General features: G+C 41.6%; 1 protein-coding gene across 1 annotated transcript; it reads right to left on the reverse strand.

Moving 5' to 3' along the window:
* Window positions 1-2,138: 2,138 nt before the first annotated feature.
* On the reverse strand, window positions 2,139-7,168 carry LOC140203480 (uncharacterized). Its single transcript, XM_072269553.1, has 2 exons — window positions 7,130-7,168; window positions 2,139-7,042 (listed from the first exon to the last, which is right to left on the reverse strand). Exon 2 carries the CDS (start codon window positions 4,074-4,076, stop codon window positions 3,060-3,062), a length of 1,017 nt encoding a protein of 338 aa, XP_072125654.1. The 5' UTR covers window positions 4,077-7,042; window positions 7,130-7,168; the 3' UTR covers window positions 2,139-3,059.
* Window positions 7,169-21,672: the final 14,504 nt, after the last annotated feature.

Raw genomic sequence — 21,672 nt, forward strand, 5'->3', positions numbered from 1 at the left:
AGAAATAATAAATAAATAAACAAACAAACAAACAAGCAAGCAATAAATAATAAGAACATGAAATGAAGAGTCCTTGAAATGAGTCCATAGGTTGAGGGAACGGTTCAGTGATGGGGTGAGTGAAGTTATCCCCTCTGGTTCAACAGCCTAACGGTTGAGAGGTAATAACATTGCAGTATCACATGGTGGGCCAAACGGCCTGTGCTGTCATGTTATATGTTCTATATTAAGCCCCCAAGAGGACCACAACCTTGTCGAAGGGTTTGGAGGCTTGCGTACTTCAGTGACCTAGATGGAGGACCTTCATTGCCGCCCTCAAAACCAGCAGCATAATGGGTAGTAAGTAAGTCTACGTTAAGGCATCAAGATACTTATTAATGGGGAATGAGTAATGATACTGCTGCTGTAAGTTAAAAGTAGTCAATTATTCTCTCCTGACAGAGATGATTATTGACCAGCAATCTCTGGTGTTAATGTTACTGGCTAATTATCAGCCTTTGTCTCAATGTTGTCTTTGTCTCACTGAAGCAGGTATGAACTGCTTCATAATCTGAGCATTGCAGATGGAATTGTGCAATCATCAGCTAACATTCCAGTTTACAACCTTAGGTGCAATCTTAATGGGCATTCCCCTATGACATCATGATGGAAGGAAGGTCATTGAATTGATCAAGCAGCAGGAAGTGGATGGGCCCAGTGGCAACTCCGCCAGTGACGCCCAGGATCAGGATGACTGACTTCCTGCAACCACATGCTCTTGACATTGTGCTCAGAATGTCATTCTTGGGGGTATTAAGACTACCACTGAGTTGCTGAAATATGCTCAGTTTATCTCATTTAAAGTTGTCCACTATTTTAGCAAGATACCTTTATTTTTGCCTTGATCTTTTTAAATATAGCATTAACCATGCTGAAAGCTTATCAGTTGTAAAAATACACCATCCATGTTCAAGAGCACACCATGATCTTTTATATGTAAAATGATCCAAACCAGTTTTGAGAATTGTGGTACACGTACCGCACACAGATGCAGATGAATAAGTGACTTTTCGTTCAAGGAAATAACTCTTCTTCAATTGTAGAATATTAACTGCATTTGACAATCATCACCATGCTGCTTCATCCATCCAACCTGTGATGTATTTAGGGAGGTACAAATAATGAGAATTTTTTAAAATTTCCTGTTGAATATTACTGTCACCATACTGAGGCAGCAGCCTCTTTGGAGTCACTATTAATTTGGATTGATCACAGCAATGCCACTTGCAGTCCTCACATCTTGACGCCTCATCCCATGTAACTTCTATGAACATTTTGCTGTGCGTAATTTACTCGTCTTATGGTAAAATATCGCCAGGAGCAAATTCCTCTCAAACATTGAAACTCCTCACTTCATTCACAGAATTCCACACCCATTCAAAAGACCAAAAGGACCTAGTTCTGATCTCCACATTTGCAAGTTCCTTCAGTTACGGAGTTTAGAACAAGGCAGACTTTATTCACAAAGTATTAGTTGCAGCAGGATAACGTATTTTGGCGTTTGATTTTTGACATTTCTTTAAAGGCTCTTGTTACGGAAGTTACATGCATCTGCAGCAAGTTAGAGCAGCAGTCTGGCTTTCAGTTGTTAAATTCTAGTGTCGCCTGCTGCGTTATATTTACAGCTGGGAGAACATTGCATCCTGTGCCAATCTGTGGTTGCTGCTCAACGTACTGTGGGAAAGAATGACTTTCATCTTGAAATGAATATTGATATGAATGAGAGGTGTCAATAGTATGGGCTCCAAGAAAAAAAACAAGTGAATTTTCAACAGCCAAATCTTGATAAATTTATCTAATGGTCAATTCCTGATGGATTAAACAAAGTCTGTGCAGACAGTTTTGAGACATTGTTAATCATCTGCCCAACTGGGACATAAACAAGGCAGCCATCATGGACACTAAGTTTTTAATAGACACTGCATTGCATTCTAAAGGCCATCTTTTGTAATAGCATATCCTAACAAGGTCCTGAAATAAATTAGTGTCATTGTTGTTACGTACCCCGTAACTGGGTTGCCAAACCAGCAGAAATGGATCACTCAGTTGGAGTCTGGATTACTAGAACTAAGAAAGTTTTATTAAAGAAACAAGCAACACAGTACCCTAATCAAAAGGATAATAAATGCAACAGTTCAGCAATGATAAACACACATGTACACAGAATTAAGATAACAGGATCAATCAAGCTCTATCGTTGTCTAGGGGTAAATGACCAGTTTCAAAGTGACGCAAAGTTCAGTTCAATTTAGTTCCGTTCAGTTCGCAGTAATCGCTGCCGTAGCGATGGACAGTGAGGGGGAAGGAGAGAGAGAGCAAAAACGAATGAATATTCAAGGCTTCCACACAGACCTGCGCAGTCAGCTTTCGGGCGAGTCCTTTGTGATGTCATCTGAGGTCACTGACCGTGACCCCCTCCGTTTCCAGATACGATCGTTTCTCTGCGGTGAACCCAGCACCCAGGCAAGGGTGGACACACACCAGGTTTCTGCCGATCGTGCCTTTCCACCCTGTGCGTCTATGGCCCGGTACTTCCCACCGACTTGTGAGAGACGCACCGCTTCCAGGGTCTTGTTACCTCGGGTGTCGTGTGTGTTGCCTTAGCGAACCTGTCCCTTTTTATCCCCCTGCTGGGGTATCGCCTGTCCATCACTTCAAACAGTTCAGGGTTCAAAGGGGGAGCTGATCTTGACAGCTCTCCTTCCCCTTCATTAACATCTCCAAATGCTGCTTCATTGTTTTCCTTATCTCTCTCTCTCTCCTGAAGACAGCTGGCAGACCAACTGCTGATCCCACTGGTGCCAGCACAGGACAGCTACATCTTAATCTATGTGTATTCTTGTCACACTTCCCCCCTTTAAGGATTTTTACCGGGGGTAAAAATTACAAACATGAATACATTATTTGATACACACAAATATACATCTTTATCAGCTATTTGGCTAATACAGCGAGTTTGAAGTTGTCAACACCTGACAGACAGTCAGCCATCAAATTTTCTGTTCCTTTTATATGTGTTATTAATAATCCCTTAGACCAGGCTCCAACTTAGCAAACTTCATAGTGGCCAAAAACACTGATGAATTGCGATCAATGTAACCTCTCATTGGGTTTCGTCCCGGACCACAATAACACAGGTCGTCCCATTCTGACTTAGTTTTCTCTCGCAAGGGCTTAGTAGGAGGGGGAGGGGTAGTAACCGCAGAGTAATTGCAAAACTTCCTACAGTACCCCACCATCTCCAAGAGCCTTCTGAGGGCCCTCTTGTCTGTCAGGGTTGGGATGTCAGAGATAGCCTGCACTGTAGCTTGCATCGCTGCCAGCTGCCCCTGTGTCACCACAATTCCCAGGTAAGTGACCTTCGTGTGGCCGAACTCATTTTTTTCAAAGTTCACTATAAAGCTGGCTTCAGACAGCCGTATTACATTGCCAATACACACCTCTGTGTTCGTCAGCCCTTTTGTCACTGAAGTACTCATTCTATATGAATGTTGCTCGCTAGGCTGACCTACTGTAACAGACACCACCCAACGTCCCAGTTCTTTGCATCGCCTCGGGACAATCAAACACACGTGTGCGAGTCGTTTAATTACTTCTCCTAAAGAGTCGCTTTGTTCGGGGATTAAGGGAGAGACCTTATCAGCAGAGCTGGCCAAAACAATAGCCTTCTCCCATCTGGTCAATACCATACTCATCTTTTCAAAACGGTTTTTTCCTCTTATCAGGGGGCCCCTAGCTTCATTGATTTCCGCGCTAACACCGACGAGGTTTGTTAGCATATCAAAAGCCTGTGACCGTCTCAGTTCGCGTTGGCCATAATCAATAACATCCTTCTCCCCAGGCAGCCGGTAAACCTCATTCATGATTCCACCAACTGTTTCGTCCAGCACCGCAAATTGTCCACCGGGGGGTACCTTGTGGGCCAGGTTAAAAATCTCATCCCCATAACTCTTTTGCACCATCCCCCATTCCTCATCTGCGGGTACGGTACTTGGTCTCCCTTTCTTCCTTAGCACTTCCTCCTCCACCAAAACCATCAGCCCCTCGTCTCGCTCCTGAGCCTGCTAATGCTAAGTCTGTCTCAGCTCCCTCACTACCTCCTGTTTCACTACACTCCTTCTTTTCACTTTCTACCCCCTTCTCGTACAAGGCTGGCAGAAACGTCTCAGCTAAATTTACTACTGCAGTCCCGTGATGAACCTGTGAGTCCATGGGCGGGGCCTCAATGCTGGCAGGCTCACCTGTCAATCTCACTGCTTCGAACACGATTCCCCTGGCGAGGTCATTACCGAGCAAGACTTACACGCCTTTCATCGGTAATTCGGACCTCACCCCGATCGTGACTAGTCCAGAGACCAGGTTGCTTTGTAAGTGTATCTGGTGCAAAAGGATTGCCTCTGTCCCTTCTCCAATACCTTCGACCTTGACCTCCCCAGTCTGGGTCTCTGAGCTAAACTCTAATACACTCTTCAGTATCAGTGACTGACACGCTCCCGTGTCTCTCCAGATCCGCACTGGAACTGGTTTTAACCCCTCCTTCACCGACACCAATCCGGCCGAGATAAACCTCTCGCGCCCTTCCTGAACTTTGGCAGACCTGTCCTGTCCTAGCGGTTCGTTTACCAGCTCGATACAGCCAGTCAAAATCGCCATTTTTCCTTTTCCCATCTCCTTATTTGGGGCAAAGCACCTGGACGCAAAGTGTCCGACTTTCCCGCAATTATAACAGACGACCCCAGGAGACTTCCTACCAGACTGCTCCCGGTCTACCTTATCCTTCTCACTAGTCCCCGGCTTACTTTCTGACTTTTCCGGCGGACTCTCCCCGCCGTCCTGACTACCCTTCTGGTAGCCTTTACTCGGGGCAAACTTCATTTTATGCGTCAACGCATACTCATCCGCTAACTTAGCGGTTGCGGCTAACGTGGCTGCTTCTTTCTCATCTAGGTAGGGTCTCATACCCTCAGGGACACAACCTTTAAACTGCTCAATCAGGATCAGCTGTAGCAGTCTGTCATAATCCCCGTCTACCCCCTTCGAGACGCACCAACGCTCACAATATGTCTGCATCTCACGGGCAAACTCTAAATACGTGCGGTCCCACTGCTTCCTCGCATTCCGGAACCTCTGCGGTATGCCTCATAAATCCTGAGGATGGCCTCTTTCACTACCTCATACCTCTGGGCATCTTCCGCGGACAAAGCTGAGTAAGCTTGTTGGGCTTTCCCTTTCAGTACACTCTGAAGCAAAACAGCCCACTTATCCCTCAGCCAGTCCTGACTTGTAGCAACTTTTTCGAAATGGAGAAAGTACCGATCCACGTCGGTATCATCAAATGGGGGAACCAGCCTAACCTCCTGGGTCGCCCGGAACCCTCCACCTTGGTTCGGCACGGGCCCCTGCTCTGCCCTTATCTTTAACTTCTCCAGCTCGAATTCCCTTTCCCTCTGTTTCTCCTCTCGCTCCAGCTGTCTCTCTCTCTCTCTCTCCTGCCTTTCTAACTCTCTCTCTTTCTCCTGCCTTTCTAACTCTCTCTCTTTCTCCTGCCTTTCTAACTCTATCTCTTTCTCCCACCTTTCTAACTGCTTCTCTTCGTGTTCTAACTGCCGTACCCGGAACTCATGCTCGAGTCTCAGTTTTTCAAGCTGCACCTGTACCGCGTCTCCAGCAGGTTTTTCAATAGACACCACCTCCAGCTCACCTTGGGGAAACACACCTTTAGATACATAGTGCTCTACGATAGCTCTGTGTATCTCCTCTCTCCTCATTGTCGACTTCCCCTAGCAAGATTCAACCGTTTGGCCACAGCTACCAATTCCGATTTCCTGGCATCCTCTAATGCCTCCAAGGTCGGCGCCTTTATAATTTCATCAGCCTCCATTTCTGCTGTTTGTCTTTTCTTTCTTTCAGGAATTTTGACCCAATCAATTTACTCCGTCCCAAATTTAGCGTTCAAAATCGTGGACGAGAACCCCACTTATGTTACGTACCCCGTAACTGGGTTGCCAAACCAGCAGAAATGGATCACTCAGTTGGAGTCTGGATTACTAGAACTAAGAAAGTTTTATTAAAGAAACAAGCAACACAGTAATCAAAAGGATAATAAATGCAACAGTTCAGCAATGATAAACACACATGTGCACAGAATTAAGATAACAGAATCAATCAAGCTCTATCGTTGTCTTGGGGTAAATGACCAGTTTCAAAGTGACGCAAAGTTCAGTTCAATTTAGTTCCGTTCAGTTCGCAGTAATCGCTGCCGTGGCGATGGACAGTGGGGGGGAAGGAGAGAGAGAGCAAAAACGAATGAACATTCAAAGCTTCCACACAGACCTTCGCAGTCAGCTTTCGGGTGAGTCCTTTGTGATGTCATCTGAGGTCACTGACCATGACCCCCTCCGTTTCCAGATACAATCGTTTCTCTGCGGTGAACCCAGCACCCAGGCAAGGGTGGACACACACCAGGTTCCCGCCGATCGTGCCTTTCCACCCTGTGCATCTATGGCCCAGTACTTCCCACCGACTTGTGAGAGACGCACCGCTTCCAGGGTCTTGTTACCTCGGGTGTCGTGTGTGTGTTGCCTTAGCGAACCTGTCCCTTTTTATCCCCCTGCTGGGGTATCGCCTGTCCATCACTTCAAACAGTTCAGGGTTCAAAGGGGGAGCCGATCTTGACAGCTCTCCTTCCCCTTCATTAACATCTCCAAGTACTGCTTCATTGTTTTCCTTATCTCTCTCTCCTGAAGACAGGTGGCAGATCAACTGCTGACCCCACTGGTGCCAGCATAGGACAGCTACATCTTAATCTATGTGTATTCTTGTCACATTGTCTAATGCACGGAGGTCTTGAGTCTCCTTGAGAGATTGGCAGTTATGGGAAGTGATTGTCATGGGAAACAGGATAATAGTGATTGCCTGCATTAAGCTTGTATCCCTCTACTGCATTCCTATCCAAGTACCTCTCCAAGCACCTTTGTTTGTAATCTTTGCAGATTTCACATTCCTGGTAGTGAATGGACAAAACAATATTTTTTATTCTTTTGATTAAAGCCTGAGAAAAATGACATTAATAACACCACTGTCCACCGACCTTTGCCTTGAAACCAGCTTCCTTTGGAATTTCCTGGATAACATGGAAACAGAAATGAAACCATGCTTCCCAGCTGGAAATTTCACACAGATGTTCTGAACACTACTTTAGCAGAGAACAAGTGGTGCAAAACTAGCAGAAAATGGTATAAACAATGAAGTTCAGAGAAAAGTTTGCAGTAGGACCCTTTTTCTTTAAATGATTTGGTGAAAATTGATTAACAAGAACAAAAGAGAATAGGAGCAGGAGTTAGGTTATCAGGCCTTTCAAACCAGCCCCACCATTTTATATTTTTAAGGCTGATCTATGGCAGCTAGTTTCTTTTCAGTGTTATATCTCCTTCCCCTTCTATTAAAACTAATTAATTATTCCTTGATTTAATGTTTATCCACCTCCACTTTCTAATAGTCCAACTTTTACCATTGCTGGGGCAGAGAGTTTCTGCAAGAAGAAATTTCTGCATGCCTCAGTTTTAAGTGACTGGCCCTTGTAGTTAAAGTCCCCTTGTTCAAGACTTTCCCAGTAGTGAAAATATCACTTCTACCTTGTCAAGCCCCCTTCACTGCGTGAAGAATCTGATTAAGAAATGAAGTTGTGGAATTTTTTTTCTTTCTATTATGTGATAGATTATGAACTATGATCTTACCTTTGGCAAATTCCTGTTGTCACCATTGTTCAAACCCCTGCTTATTGGCATAATGTAATACTAATATGGGTGTGTGTGTGTGTGTGTGTGTGTGTATCTGTCTGACTGACTATGTAGGCAGGGGAAGAGGAGGATATAGAGGAAGTCAGAGTAAATGTTGCCTGTCAAAAAACTACAAAAAAAAAGATCTTTGCCAGCAACTAATCCTAATTTCTGGCTAAATCACCTGCCAAACATGTAAAATACTTTTGAATGTCTCTGATCATCTCTTACATTTATGAACTTTCAAAAATTATTAAAATTTAACCATGTACAATTGTTAGCAAAAAGAATTTTAAATAATAAAAGATAACATTTTTGAACTATTGAAATATTTAACTAAACACAAATTCAAATTATATTAATTACTTGCATTTATGTTTTCCCCTCACAGCTCAAGCAGGCAGACCCTTTGTTCCTGGACCAGGTTTACACCGGTGGAGGTTTAGCCAGCAGATTTCGCACGTTAAGTACTGCAGACATATAACAAGTTCATGATTAACCACTAGACTTCCCCAAAGTGGAATGTAGTCATGACCTTGCCAATGAAAATCATCCTACCAGTTCCTGACTTTGGGTTCCTGTAGAAATCCTGACTTTCCACACCAAGGCCATTCCACATGGACCAAGAGCCCCAGCTCATTCTTATTTTGGCATCATGAATGTAAATTCATCACCTCCTCCCATATTTACACAATTGTTCCAGGATAGTAGACGTTAAATGGTGAAATGTACGAACTTGTGATTGATCAATAATGTTTGATTCTTAAAAGTTTGCTATCAGCAGTGGAAGAATTATGAGCACCAAATTTGCAGATGACACAAAGCATGTCAGCTACACCACAAGGCTGTGTGCTTAACTGCCTGCTCTACTCACTTTACACTTGTGAGTGTGTGGCTAAGCACAGCTCCAATGCCATTGTTAAGTTTACTGATGACACCACTGTCATAGGCCGAATCAAAGGTGGTGACAACCCTATATACAGGAGGAAGAGTTTGACAAAGTGGTGCCACAACAACAACCTCTAATTCTGTCAGCAAGACCAAGGAGCTGATATTGATTTCAGTCAGAGGAATCCAGAGGTCCATAAGCCAGTCCTCATTGGAGGGTCAGAGGTGGAGAGAAGGTAAGCAACTTTAAGTTGCTTGGTGTTGTCATTTCAGATGACCTGTCCTGGGCCCAGCATGTAAGTACAATTATGAAGAAAGCACGGCACACCCTCTGCTTCCTTAGAGGTTTGCGAAGATTCAGCGTGATGTCAAAAACTTTGACAAACTTCTGTAGATTGGTAGTGGAGAGTATATTGACTAGCTGCATCACAACCTGGTATGGAAATACCAATACCCTTGAATGGAAAATCCTACAAAAAGTAGTGGATATGATCCAGTCCATCACAGGTAAAGCCTTCCCACCATTGAGCATATCTACACAGAGCGGTATTGCAGGAAAGCAGCTTCCATCATTAGAGACCCCCATGACCCAGGTCAAGCTCTCTTCTCACTGGTGCCATCAGGAAGGAGGTACAGGACCTTCAGAACTCACACCACCATCTCCAGGAACAGTTATTACGCCTCAATCATCAGGCTCTTAAACCAGGGGGAATAACTTCACTCAACCTCACTTGCCCCATCACTGAAGTGTTCCACGACCTATGGACTCACTTTCAAGGACTCTTCATCTCAAGTTCATGATATTTATTGCTTAGTTGTTTCTGCTTATTGTTGTTATTGTTATTATTATTATTATTTCTTTTTTTCTTTCATTTTGTATTTGTACAGCTTGTTGTCTTTTCTCACTGGTTGTTGGCCCTGTTGGTGCGGTCTTTCGTTGATAGTATTATGGTTATTGGATTTAGTGAGTACGCCCACAAGGAAATTAATCTCCGGGTTGTATATAGCGACATACACATGTACTTTGATAATAAATTTACTTTGAATTTTGATTGTGATTGCAAACAGGATGCAAAGGGGTTTCAATGTGATCTGTGCAAGTGGGCAACTACATGGCAAATGCAGTTTAATGTGATGAATGTGAAAATATCCACATAGTTGTGACTTACTCCAGCTAAGAGCTGGTCACTGCTGAGGACATTATCTATCTGAAGGCTCTCCATCACTGAGCCCTCTCTCTGGTCAAGGACTAGCTCTGACTGACAGTTAGTCAGCAATTAAGCCTTTTCTAGACATGGCCTATTATTGAGTGCCTCTCTGAGGCTTTGCTCTGTTCTGTTGCCAACTCACGGATGTGGGGAGACCCACTTGATCACGCCAAAGTCTGATGAGACCAATGAGATGACAGGTATTGACTCTGAGTGGCTGCCAAGGTACAGTTTGATTCGGTCCATTAGTTGCAATTTCAGCACAGAGGAGGAATTAGATTGACTGAGAGGATTAGAGAATAAAAGCAAAGATGTAACGCTGAAGCTTTTCAGGCATTTGTCATATTGGCAACATCTCCTCTACAATCTCCATCAGCACAGGTGCACCACAGGGCTGTGTGCTTAGCCCCTGCTCTACTTGCTTAACACCCATTACTGTGAGGCTAGGCACAGCTCCAATGATATTTTTAAGTTTGTGGATAACACTACTCTTGGGGGCTGAATCAAAGGTGGTGATGAATCAGTATACAGAAGAGAGACTGAAAATTTGGCGTGGTGGTGTCATAACACTAACTTCTCACTCATTGTCAGTAAGACCAAGGAACTGATTATAGACTTCAGGAGAGGGAAACCAGAGGTCCATGAGCCAATTCTCATTGGACAATCAGAGGTGGACAGGGCTAGCAACTTTAAATTCCTGGGTGCTACTATTTCAGAAGACCTATCTTGGAACCAGCATGTAAGTGCAATTGCGGAGAAAGTACGGCAGCATCTCTACTTCATCAGGAGACTGCAGAGAATCGCATGACATCTAAAACTTTGACAAACTTCTATAGATGTGTGGTGATGGGATACAACATGGCCGTGTGTGAAATCAGCAATGCCTTTGAACGGAAAGTCCTACAAAAGGTAATAGATTCAGCCCAATGCATCACAGGTAAAGACCTCCCAAACATTGAGTACATCTACATGAATCACTGTTGTAGGAAAGCAGCATCCATCATCAGAGATCCCCACCATCCAGGTCATGCTCTCTTCTTGCTGCTGCCATGAGGAAGAATGTACAAGAGCCTCACCACTCAACCATCAGGCTCTTGAAAAGGGGATAACAACACTCACTTGCCCCATCATTGAAGTGTTTCCATAAGCAATGATTTCACATTAAGGATTCTTTATTTCATGTTCTCGTTATTTATTACTATTTATTTATATTTGCATTTGCACAGTTTGTTGTCTTCTGCACTCTGAATGATCTTTCATTGATCCTGTTAATAGTTAAAATTCGTAAACACGAGGAATTCTGCAGATGCTGGAAATTCAAGCAACACACATCAAAGTTGCTGGTGAACGCAGCAGGCCAGGCAGCATCTCTAGGAAGAGGTACAGTCGACGTTTCGGGCCGAGACCCTTTGTCAGGACTAACTGAAAGAAGAGCTAGTAAGCATAGAAACATAGAAAATAGGTGCAGGAGTAGGCCATTCGGCCCTTCGAACCTGCACCGCCACTCAGTATGATCATGGCTGATCATCCAACTCAGAACCCTGTACCAGCCTTCCCTCCATACCCCCTGATCCCTTTAGCCACAAGGGCCATATCTAACTCCCTCTTAAATATAGCCAATGAATTGGTCTCAACTGTTTCCTGTGGCAGAGAATTCCACAGATTCACCACTCTCCGTGTGAAGAAGTTTTTCCTCATCTCGGTCCTAAAAGGCTTCCCCTTTATCCTCAGACTGTGACCCCTCGTTCTGGACTTCCCCAACATCGGGAACAATCTTCCTACATCCAGTCTGTCCAATCCCGTTAGGATTTTACACGTTTCAATAAGATCCCCCTCAATCTTCTAAATTCCAACGAGTATAAGCCTAGTCGAACTAGTCTTTCATCATATGAAAGTCCTGCCATCCCAGGAATCAATCTGGTGACAGTTAAAATTCTATAGGTTTGCTGAGTATGCCCATAGGACAATGAAGAACTGGTCAACAACTCCACCACTGCTTTATTATCTTCCCTCAGTCACCTGATGTACAGTCTAACATCACTTTATAGACATACAATCAATCTATGTATATAAGCTATCTTATATATTTATACTTACTGTGTTCATTATTTTTTCTCAGCTCAAGCTGGTAAATCCTGAGGTGTGGGCATGGCCAAGCATGCTCATTTCTCAATTGCTATGAATGTTTGGAGTACTCTAGTGGTGTTTAGTATCATGGCTTTCTGAAGACTTATGTAGATATTGCTGTGTAGCCCTAATTGTTTAATGCTATTCTATGGTGCCTTTGGGATGATACCAGTTGTAGATGTTACTATTGGGACAGTGTATACCCTTTCAATTTCCTTTCTTAATTCAGCACTTTTCTGGTGTTTTACACTTATTGATTTCTATAAGTTATATGTGTTTGGAATGGCTATATCTATTAAGTAAGTTGTTCTTGCTTGTTTATCCTGTATTATTATATCTGGATGGTTATTATGGATTGTCCTATCTGTAATAATGAACTGGTTGTAATATAATTTGTGGCATTCTAACTGTAAAACTGGATCAGGCTTGAATTTATAGTAAGGTATGATTTCTTTTATGAGTTTGTATTTTAAAGCATCTCTGCCACTTGATTGTGTCTGTGGAAATAATCAGATTGAGTTAAACCACTACAGGATCCTGTAATGTGTTGGATTGTTTCTGGTTTCTCTTGGCACTTTCTGCATTTATTGTCTTGAATTTGCTGGTCTTTTACGATATATTTTTGATAATATTTTGTGTTAGACACCTGGTCCTGTATTGCCACAAGGAACCCTTCTGATTCTAGGAAGAGGTCTCCAACTCTGAGTCAGGCGTTCAACACTTTCTTGTCAACATCTGGTCTGCTCAGATCATGGGGATATCTTCCATGGAGGGTCATGCTCTTCTATAGGTTAACTTTCTCTTCAATAGTGAAAATGCCTTAGTTTTTTTCTGGGTTGTGCTCTCACTTCAGTTCAGTGATGTATACTTCTTATCAGAATTGCATACGCTCGCATGGAGTGCTGAATCCTTTTCTCGTTGATGAACGTATATCGTTAGAAGTTTTATCTGACTGTTGTGTAGATTTTTAATGTCTGTTATTCCTCTTCCCCTTTCTGTCATAGGTAGCACATTCAAGTGTACATAATGCTTTCAGAATTTTGTCATTTCAGTTCTTATTTTTCTTTGTAAATCTTCCAAATTGTCTTCAGCCCAAGATATTATGCCAAAAGAAAGTGTTAATATGGGTATAGCATAAGTGTTTATAGCCTTTGTTTTATATTTACTAATGAGCTCTGTTTGGCAGATATTCTTAAGCCTTGAAGTGAATTCTGTTGAAATTTTTCAATTTATCAAACTATGATCTTTCTTTGCTTGTTGATATATATATTTCATATTCATCGATCGGTTGTATTGTATCCTGCTGCTCTGTTTTGTATTCTATTAGCTCTATTGTACCTTTCTTTATGTTTAATTAATATTATTATAAAAACACATTTGTCCTCAGCTCAAGCTAGTAAAACATATGGTGTAGGCAAAGCTGAGCACGCTCATTTATCAATTGCTAGGAACTTTTGGACTATTCCGGTGTTGTTTAGTAAGATAAAGATGCATGAGTTGGAGGTGATGTATTAGCAGAGATAGAGGATTGGTTAACTCATAGAAAGCAAAGAGTTGGAATACATGGGAGTCACTCTGGTTGGCAATCAGTGGTGAGCGGTGTGCCACAGGGTCGGTGCCTGGCCTGCAAATGTTCACAATATATATTAACGATCTGGAAGATGGGGACCGAGTGTAGTGTATCTAAGTTTGCTGATGATACTAAATTGAGTGGAAAAGTAAGTTGTGCAGAAGATACAGAGAGACTGCAGAGAGATACAGATAGGTTAAGTGAGTGGGCAAGGGTCTGGCAGATGGAGTACAATGTTGGTAAATGCAAGGTCATCCACTTTGGAAGGAAAAATTAATGAGCAGATTATTAATTAAATAGTAAAAATTGCAGCATGCTGCTGTGCAGAGGGACTCGGGAGTGCTTGTGCATGAATCACAAAAGGTCACTTTGCAGGTGCAGCAGGCTATCAAGAAGTCAAATGGAATGATGGCCTTCCTTGCTAGAGAGATTGAATTTAAGAGCAGGGAGGTTGTGCTGCAACTGTACAGGGTTCTGGTGAGGCTGCACCTGGAGTACTGTGTGCAGTTCTGATCTTCTTACTTGAAGAAGGATATACTGGCTTTGGAAACAGTGAAGAGAAGGCTCACCAGGTAGATTCCTGAGATGAGGGGGGTTAGACTATGAGGAGAGATTGAGTCGCCTGGGACTGTACTTACTGGAATTCAGAAGAATGAGAGGAGATCATATAGAAGCATGTAAAATTATGAAAAGGGTAGATAAGATAGAGGCAGGAAAGTTGTTTCCACTGGTAAGTGAGACTAAAACTAGGGGACATAGCCTCAAGATTTGGGGAGGTGGATTTAAGATGGAGATGAGGAGGAACTGCTTTTCCCAGAGTGGTGAATCTGTGGAATTCTCTGCCCAATGAAACAGTGGAGGCTACCTCAGTAAATATAAGATGAGGTTGGATAGATTTTTGCATAGTAGGGGAATTAAGTGTTATGGGGAAAAGGCAGGTAGGAGGAGATGAGTCGATGGCCAGATCAGCCATAATCCTATTGAATGGCAGAGCAGGCTTGATGGGCCAGATGGCCTACTCCTGCTCCTATTTCTTATGCACATGTGGCTTTCTGAAGATTTACATTGATATTGCTGTGTAGTTCTAATTGTTTAATCCTACTGTGTAGTGCCTTTGGGATTATTATATCCAGATGGTTGCTAAGGATTGTCCTATTTGTGATAATGGATCGGTCATAATGTATTAATAATAATATGTATTTATAATTATAATAATAATACCACAAATTATATTATAGCCAGTCCATTAATAAGGATAGGACAATCCATAATAACCACCCGGATATAATATTACAGGATAAACAAGAACAACTTACTTAATAGATATAGCCATTCCTAACACATAGCTTACAGAAATTAATAAGTGAAAAATACCAGAAATATGCTGAATTAAAGGAGGAAATGGGAAGATTTTGGAACATGAACAAGGTATACATTGTCCCGATAGTAATATCTGTGACTGATGTCATCCCAAAGGCACTACACAATACCATTAAACAATTAGGGTTACACAACAACATCTACGTAAATCTTCAGAAAGCCACAATACAAACACCACTAGAATAGTCGGAAAGTTCCTAGCAATTGAGAAATGAGCGTACTTGGCTATGCCCGTATCTTAGGTTTTATTAGCTTGAGCTGAGAAACCAAAATTATTTTTTTTAATACAATTTTTATTGAGTTTTCAAAATGAATACATGAAAAGATAATATCTACCCTCCCCCCTCCCCTTAACCCTCCCCCCCCATATAAAGTCCTACCTAAAAAAGAAAAGAAGAAAAAAAAGAAGAACCGCCTGGGTATTGGAAGGTTTCCACATGCTCCATGGAGTTCAAAATAAATTTGGTATACTTACTCGTTACTTTCCCCAAGGGACCAAGATCTTTGTCGGAGCACTTAAATATGCCATCCTATCTTCTGTAAATAAGGACGCCAAATATTCAAAAATGTTACATATTTATCTCTTAAATTATAAGTAATTTTTTCGAGTGGAATAGAACTAGCCATTTCATTATTCCAACATTTCATACTTAAATACGAATCAGATTTCCAAGTAACTGCTATAGTCTTCTTAGCTACTGCCAATGCAATTTTTATAAATTCTTTCTGATATTTATTCAATTTAAGTTTCGGCTTTATCTCTTCAATATCACCTAATAGAAATAACACAGGGTTATGTGGAAGTTGAGTTCCAGTAATTTGTTCCAATAAGACTCTTAAATTTATCCAAAAGGGTTGAATTTTAAAACAAGACCAAGTAGAAAGTAAGAAAGTACCAATTTCTTGATTACACCAAAAGCATTTATCGGATAGATTTGAATTTAATCTATTTATTTTTTGTGGTGTAATATATAATTGGTGTAAAAAATTATATTGTACTAATCTAAGTCGAACAGTTATTGTATTTGTCATACTGTCAAGACAGAATCTTGACCAATTTGTTTCATCAATATTAATATTCAGATCTGTTTCCCATTTTTGTTTTGACTTATGAATTCCTTGTTTAATTGTCTGTTTTTGAATCAAATTATACATACAAGAAATAATTTTTTTAATTTTCCCTTTTTGAATTAAAGTTTCAATTTCATTAGGTTTTGGCAAAAACATTGTTTGACCCAGCTTACCTTTTAAGTAAGCCCTTAATTGAAGGTAACAAAAGAAAGTGTTATTTGATATTTTATATTTAACCTTTAGTTGTTCAAAGAAACCAAAATTATTATTATTGATTACAACATAAGAATAATAATCACCCACATCAGATAAAGTACACAATAACAACAGTAATTATAGTATATAATAATAATGATTATTATTATTATTGTGTACTTTATCTTTCATGGGATTTTTTTGTGCTGCTTCAATCAATCCAGAGCAAAAATTACTTTTTCTCCTTCCACCTGTGTAAAGGAAATTAGTTCAAATAGTCTTGAATCTTGAGTAAAAGGGTTAACATATGAAGAGCATTTGATGGCTCTGGGTTTGTACTCGCTGGAGTTTAGAAGAATGAGGGGGGAGTCTACTTGAAACTTGTCAAATATTAAAAGACCTAGATAGAGTAGACATAGAGAGGATGTTTCCTAAAGTGGGGGAGTCTAGGACCAGAAGACCATAAAATATGGGAGCAGAATTAGACCACTGAGCCCATCAAGTCTGCCCCGCCATTTCATCATGGCTGATCCATTTTCCCCCTCAGCATCAATCTCCTGCCTTCTTCCCATATCTCTTTATACCCTGACCAATCAAGAATCTATCAACCTCTGTCTTAAATATACCCAAGGACTTGACCTCCACAGCCACCTGTGGCAACAAATTCCACAGATTCACCACTCTCTGGCTAAAGAAATTCTTCCTCAACTCCATTCTAAAGGGATATCCCTCTAATCTGAGGCTGCATCCTCTGGTCTTAGTCTCCCCCACCATAGGAAACATCCTCTCCACATCCACTCTAACCAGACCTTTCAACATTCAATAGGTTTCAATGAGATTCCCTCTTATTCTTCTGAATTCCAGTAAGTAGAGGTCCAGAGCCATCAAACACTCCTCAGATGACAAGTTTATCAATCCCAGAATCATTTCATAAACCTCCTTTGAAGCCTCCCCAATGTCAACACATCCTTTCTTAGATAAGGGGCCCAAAATTGTTCACAATATTCCAAGTGAGGTCTCACCAGTGTCTTATAAAATCTCAACATTACATCCTTGATTTTATATTCTAATTGTCTCGAAATGAATGCTAACATCGCATATGCCTTCTTCACTATTGACTCAACCTGCAAATTAATCTTCAGGGAATCCTGCACGAGGACTCCCAAGTCCCTTTGCACCTCAGATTTTTGAATTTTCTCTCCATTTAGAAAATAGTCCACGCTTTTTTTCCTCTACCAAAGTGCATGACCATACACTTCCCAACACTGTATTCCACCTGCCATTTCTTTGCTCATTTTCCTAATCTGCCTCAGCCGTTTTGAAGCCTCTCTACTCCCTTAAAACTGCCTTTCACTCCAATTACCTTCATACTGTCCGCAAACTTGGCCAAAAATGCATCAATTTTGTCATCCAAATCATTGATATATAATGTAAAAAGCAGTCCCACCACTAGTCACCAGCAGCCTCTTGACAAGCAGCCGATGCTGTACCCATGCACAAGAAAGAGTTGGTTTTCTTCACTCATGGAATGTCTTCCCATTAAGGGCTGGTGACCAATTGCTCAGTTCTTCATGATCAGCAATGGTTAAAGGCTGACACCTTAAGTTTTTGAGCCATGAATCTTGTATATTGGATTGAAATTGTGTTCTGTGGATTGGATTTCATAGATTTTTGATGTACATTTGTCTGCCCTCCTCACATGTCGGTGGACCATTACTGTTGAAATCAGTCAGTCTGGATATTAGTGGTTGGGTTTTGCTGGTGACGGCTGAAAGTGCGTCCGAATTGTTAATTCATGTAGCCATGCATTAATATATGGAAAATTTGGCCCTGTTGGCCCCTCATGCCTGGTCTGCTATTCAATGAAATCCTGGCTTCATTTTACGCCGTCTCTCAACTTTGCTGCATTAACTCCATGTTCGACCTAGTACAGGTGTTGCACCCTGACCCAGAGATTGCTTGTTCTCCTACAGATCCTGCCTGGATCTCAGGTCACAAATTTTATTTCAGGTTTTCAGCTTCTACTTTATTTTGCATTTGTACAAACATCCAAACCATCCAGCGATGAAGATCTTCGCTGCTCTCTGACAGTTTATTTCATAATTGGACTGACTGGAGGACTTCAGCAAAGAGTTTAATGTTCGGGTCTACAAACCTGGAGTTCCCTGATACCTGACACAGTGGGGCAATAGATTCATTACTAGTCTAATAATCTAGAGAAATTCAACTCAAATCCCATCAGTGTAGCACAGGTATTTATGTACATTTTAAAACAAACAAATAAAAGACACATTTCAACTAAAAGCCATCAGGTCAATGGAAAGGAACAAACTGATTTAATCGTAAGTTCCGTTTCATCGAGTACCTCCGCTCCATCCACCAAAAGCAGAACTTCCCGGAGGCCCAACATTTTAATTCACATTCCCACTCCCGTTCCGACAAGTTGGTCCTCTTGTGCCACGACGAGGCCATCCTCAGGGTGAAGGAGCAACACCTTATATTCTGTCTGGCTAGCCTCAACCTGATGGCATGAATATCGATTTCTCCTTCTGGTTAAAAAAAATTCCCTCCCCCTCCCCCTTCTTCTGTTCCCCACTCTGGCCTCTTATCTCTTCTCAACAGCTTATCACAACATCCCCCCCCCCACTTTCTCCTGTGGTGCACTCTCCCTTATCATATTCCTTCCTGTCCAGTCCTTTCCCTTTCCTACCCACCTGGTTTCGCCTATCACCTTCTAACAAGCCTTCTTCCCTCCCCCACCTTTTTATTCTGTCATTTACCCCTTCCTTTCCAGTCCTGAAGAAGGATCTCGGCCCAAAACGTTGACTGTTTATTCATTTCCACAGATACCGCTTGACCTGCTGAGTTCCTCCAGCATTTTGTGTGCTTTCCTTTAGATTTCCGGCATCTGCAGAATTTCTCACGTTTATGATTTAATCACTTCCTTCATCCAAGAAAATCTAGTATCCTTAGGTTATCACTTGTTTATTAATTTTTGGGATGTGTATAGTGCGGCCAGGACAAGATTTATCACTACTCTGCCCTATACCAAATCGGCTCCCTGCAATCTCTCAAGAAACAGGATGGCCAATACAGTAAATGGTAGGATTACCTACATTCCAAGAATTAATATAAATGAACATCTCCAGGACACACTACATCTGGCCGATTGACAACTTTCAACTCCATCTTAAAAGTAAGAGATAAACTAGTTTAAAGTAAATTTATTACCAAAGTACATATATGTCACCATATACAAACACAGTTTAATTTTTTGTGGGTATACTTCATAATCTATAAAATAATAACCATAACAGAATCAATGAAAGACTGCACCAACTTGGTATTCAACCGGAGTGCAAAAGACAAGAAACTGTGCAAATACAAAAAGAAAGAAATAATAATAAGTATCAAGAACATTAGATGAAGAATCCTTGAAAGTGAGTCTATCGGTTGTGGAAACATTTCAATGAATGGTTGACGGGTAATAACTGTTCCTGAACCTGGTGGTGTGAGTCCTAAGGCTGTTGTACCTTCTTCCTGATGGCAGCAGTGAGAAGGGAGCATGACTTGAGCGGTGATGGGTGCTGCTTTCCCGCGACAGTGCTCCATGTAAAAATGCTCAATGGTAGGGAGGGTTTTACCCGTGATGGACTGGGTTGTATCCGCTACTTTTTGTAAGGTTTTCCATACAAAGGCATTGATGGTGTTTCCATACCAGGCTGTGATGCAAATAGTCAATATATTCTTCAACACACATCTTTAGAATTTTGTCATAGTTTTAGATGTCATGTCGAATCTTTGCAAACTCCTAAAGAAGTTGAGGTGCTGCCGTGCTTTCTTCATAATTGCACTTACATGCTGGGCCCAGGACAGGTCTTCCGAAATAATAACACTGAGGAATTTAAAGTTCCTGTCCCTCTTCACCTCTGGTCGTCTGATGAACAGTTAAACAAGCATTTACTGGTAATTAGACCACTGCTTCCTTCTGCATTTCTATTACAGTCAAATGATTCAAACCTAAAAGCTATTCCATAATTTGACTTACTCTGTGACCTGGAAAGTTTAACTCATTTCAAGCGCTATAATTGTTAAACTCATCTGCAACACTAGGTGTTACATTAATAATGTTTTGTCACCACGCATTCTAGAAGTGACACATTGTTGAAAGCCAACTTATTTTGAAGTTTATTGTCATTGATATTACATACCCAGAGTCTAAATACCATAAAAATTACCTTTTTTGCAGCAGCACAGAGCACTACAAACATCTAACCGTGTGCCTCTCTAAAACAGGAACAGAATGTCTGCATGCTTATAATTCCCACAAAATTCTGACCCATGACCAAAACAACGAAGAGTGATTACACTTAAAAAGACAGACGCAGTTGTGTTTTCTCAGCAGACCAATTCATTGCCCGGTATGTTCTCCATTCATTGAGCTAGGCTGGAGGTGGGAGCAGGAAATAAGGCTGGGGCAAGCTAATCATTGGGTTGCACCAGATCCACTTGTGTCACCAGATCTGTAGAAATTTGCCGAATGCCTCACCGGCATTCTTGCATTGCTCTGCCCTCGGCCCTGAAATCTAAGGTGGACGTTATCCACCGTCACAGTTACTTCTTGAGTGTAAAACAGGCACTTCACTGTCTGTGCCCGACAATCGATCAGCAGGTTAACAAATTTGGGTACAGCATCACCAACTACTGGATGAGTAATTCAAAGCCCCGCATAAATTCAGAGACTGTGAGTTCATATATCCCCCCCCCCCCCCACCACCACATTGCAGCAGTACGTAAATAAAAATTTTGGAATTCATAAAATGTCTTTGTATCAGTAACGGTAACTATGAAACTGCATTAAATATATCTGGCTCATTATGTCCTATTGGGAATTTGATGTCCTTTATTTTTATCTGGCTTGACTCCAGACTCAGAGTAATGTTGTTGACTAAGTGTCCTCTAAAATGGAGGACAATTTGTGTTATAACCATTGCTGTACAGTTCATGGACAAACAGGAACAGTTATTAGATACTGCCCTTGCCACTGATTTCTATATTTGATGAATAAAACCATTTAAACAATGTACATCTATCCTTTCTGGGTGGTGGTCTAAAAGAGGATCTTCACAAACTTTGGCCAAGTGTTTATTGCTGTAGGATCTTGAACCCCATTAGGCTGCCCCAGTCATTCAGTGGGCCAGCAAAAACGGACATTAAGGGAATTCCTCCCTGTTACTCCTGCCAACTTGCCCTGAATGCATTGATCACATGCAGCAGAGTAATTTCACCAATAATTTTGTTGATTCTAGCTTTGGGCACATGAATTACTTATTAAGCAGCCTGAAGGAATGACCAGATCTCCGTTCTGCATAACACATCCGTTTGTGCAGCTTCCCCCTACTGATGTTCCATTGGT

The sequence above is a fragment of the Mobula birostris genome, chromosome 9 (genome assembly GCF_030028105.1).
Source record: "Mobula birostris isolate sMobBir1 chromosome 9, sMobBir1.hap1, whole genome shotgun sequence".
Classification (NCBI taxonomy): domain Eukaryota; kingdom Metazoa; phylum Chordata; class Chondrichthyes; order Myliobatiformes; family Myliobatidae; genus Mobula; species Mobula birostris.

Bases quoted from the DNA above. Each gene is read 5' to 3' on its own strand.
- LOC140203480 (XM_072269553.1), bottom strand. From the start codon at position 4,076: ATGGTTTTGGTGGAGGAGGAAGTGCTAAGGAAGAAAGGGAGACCAAGT.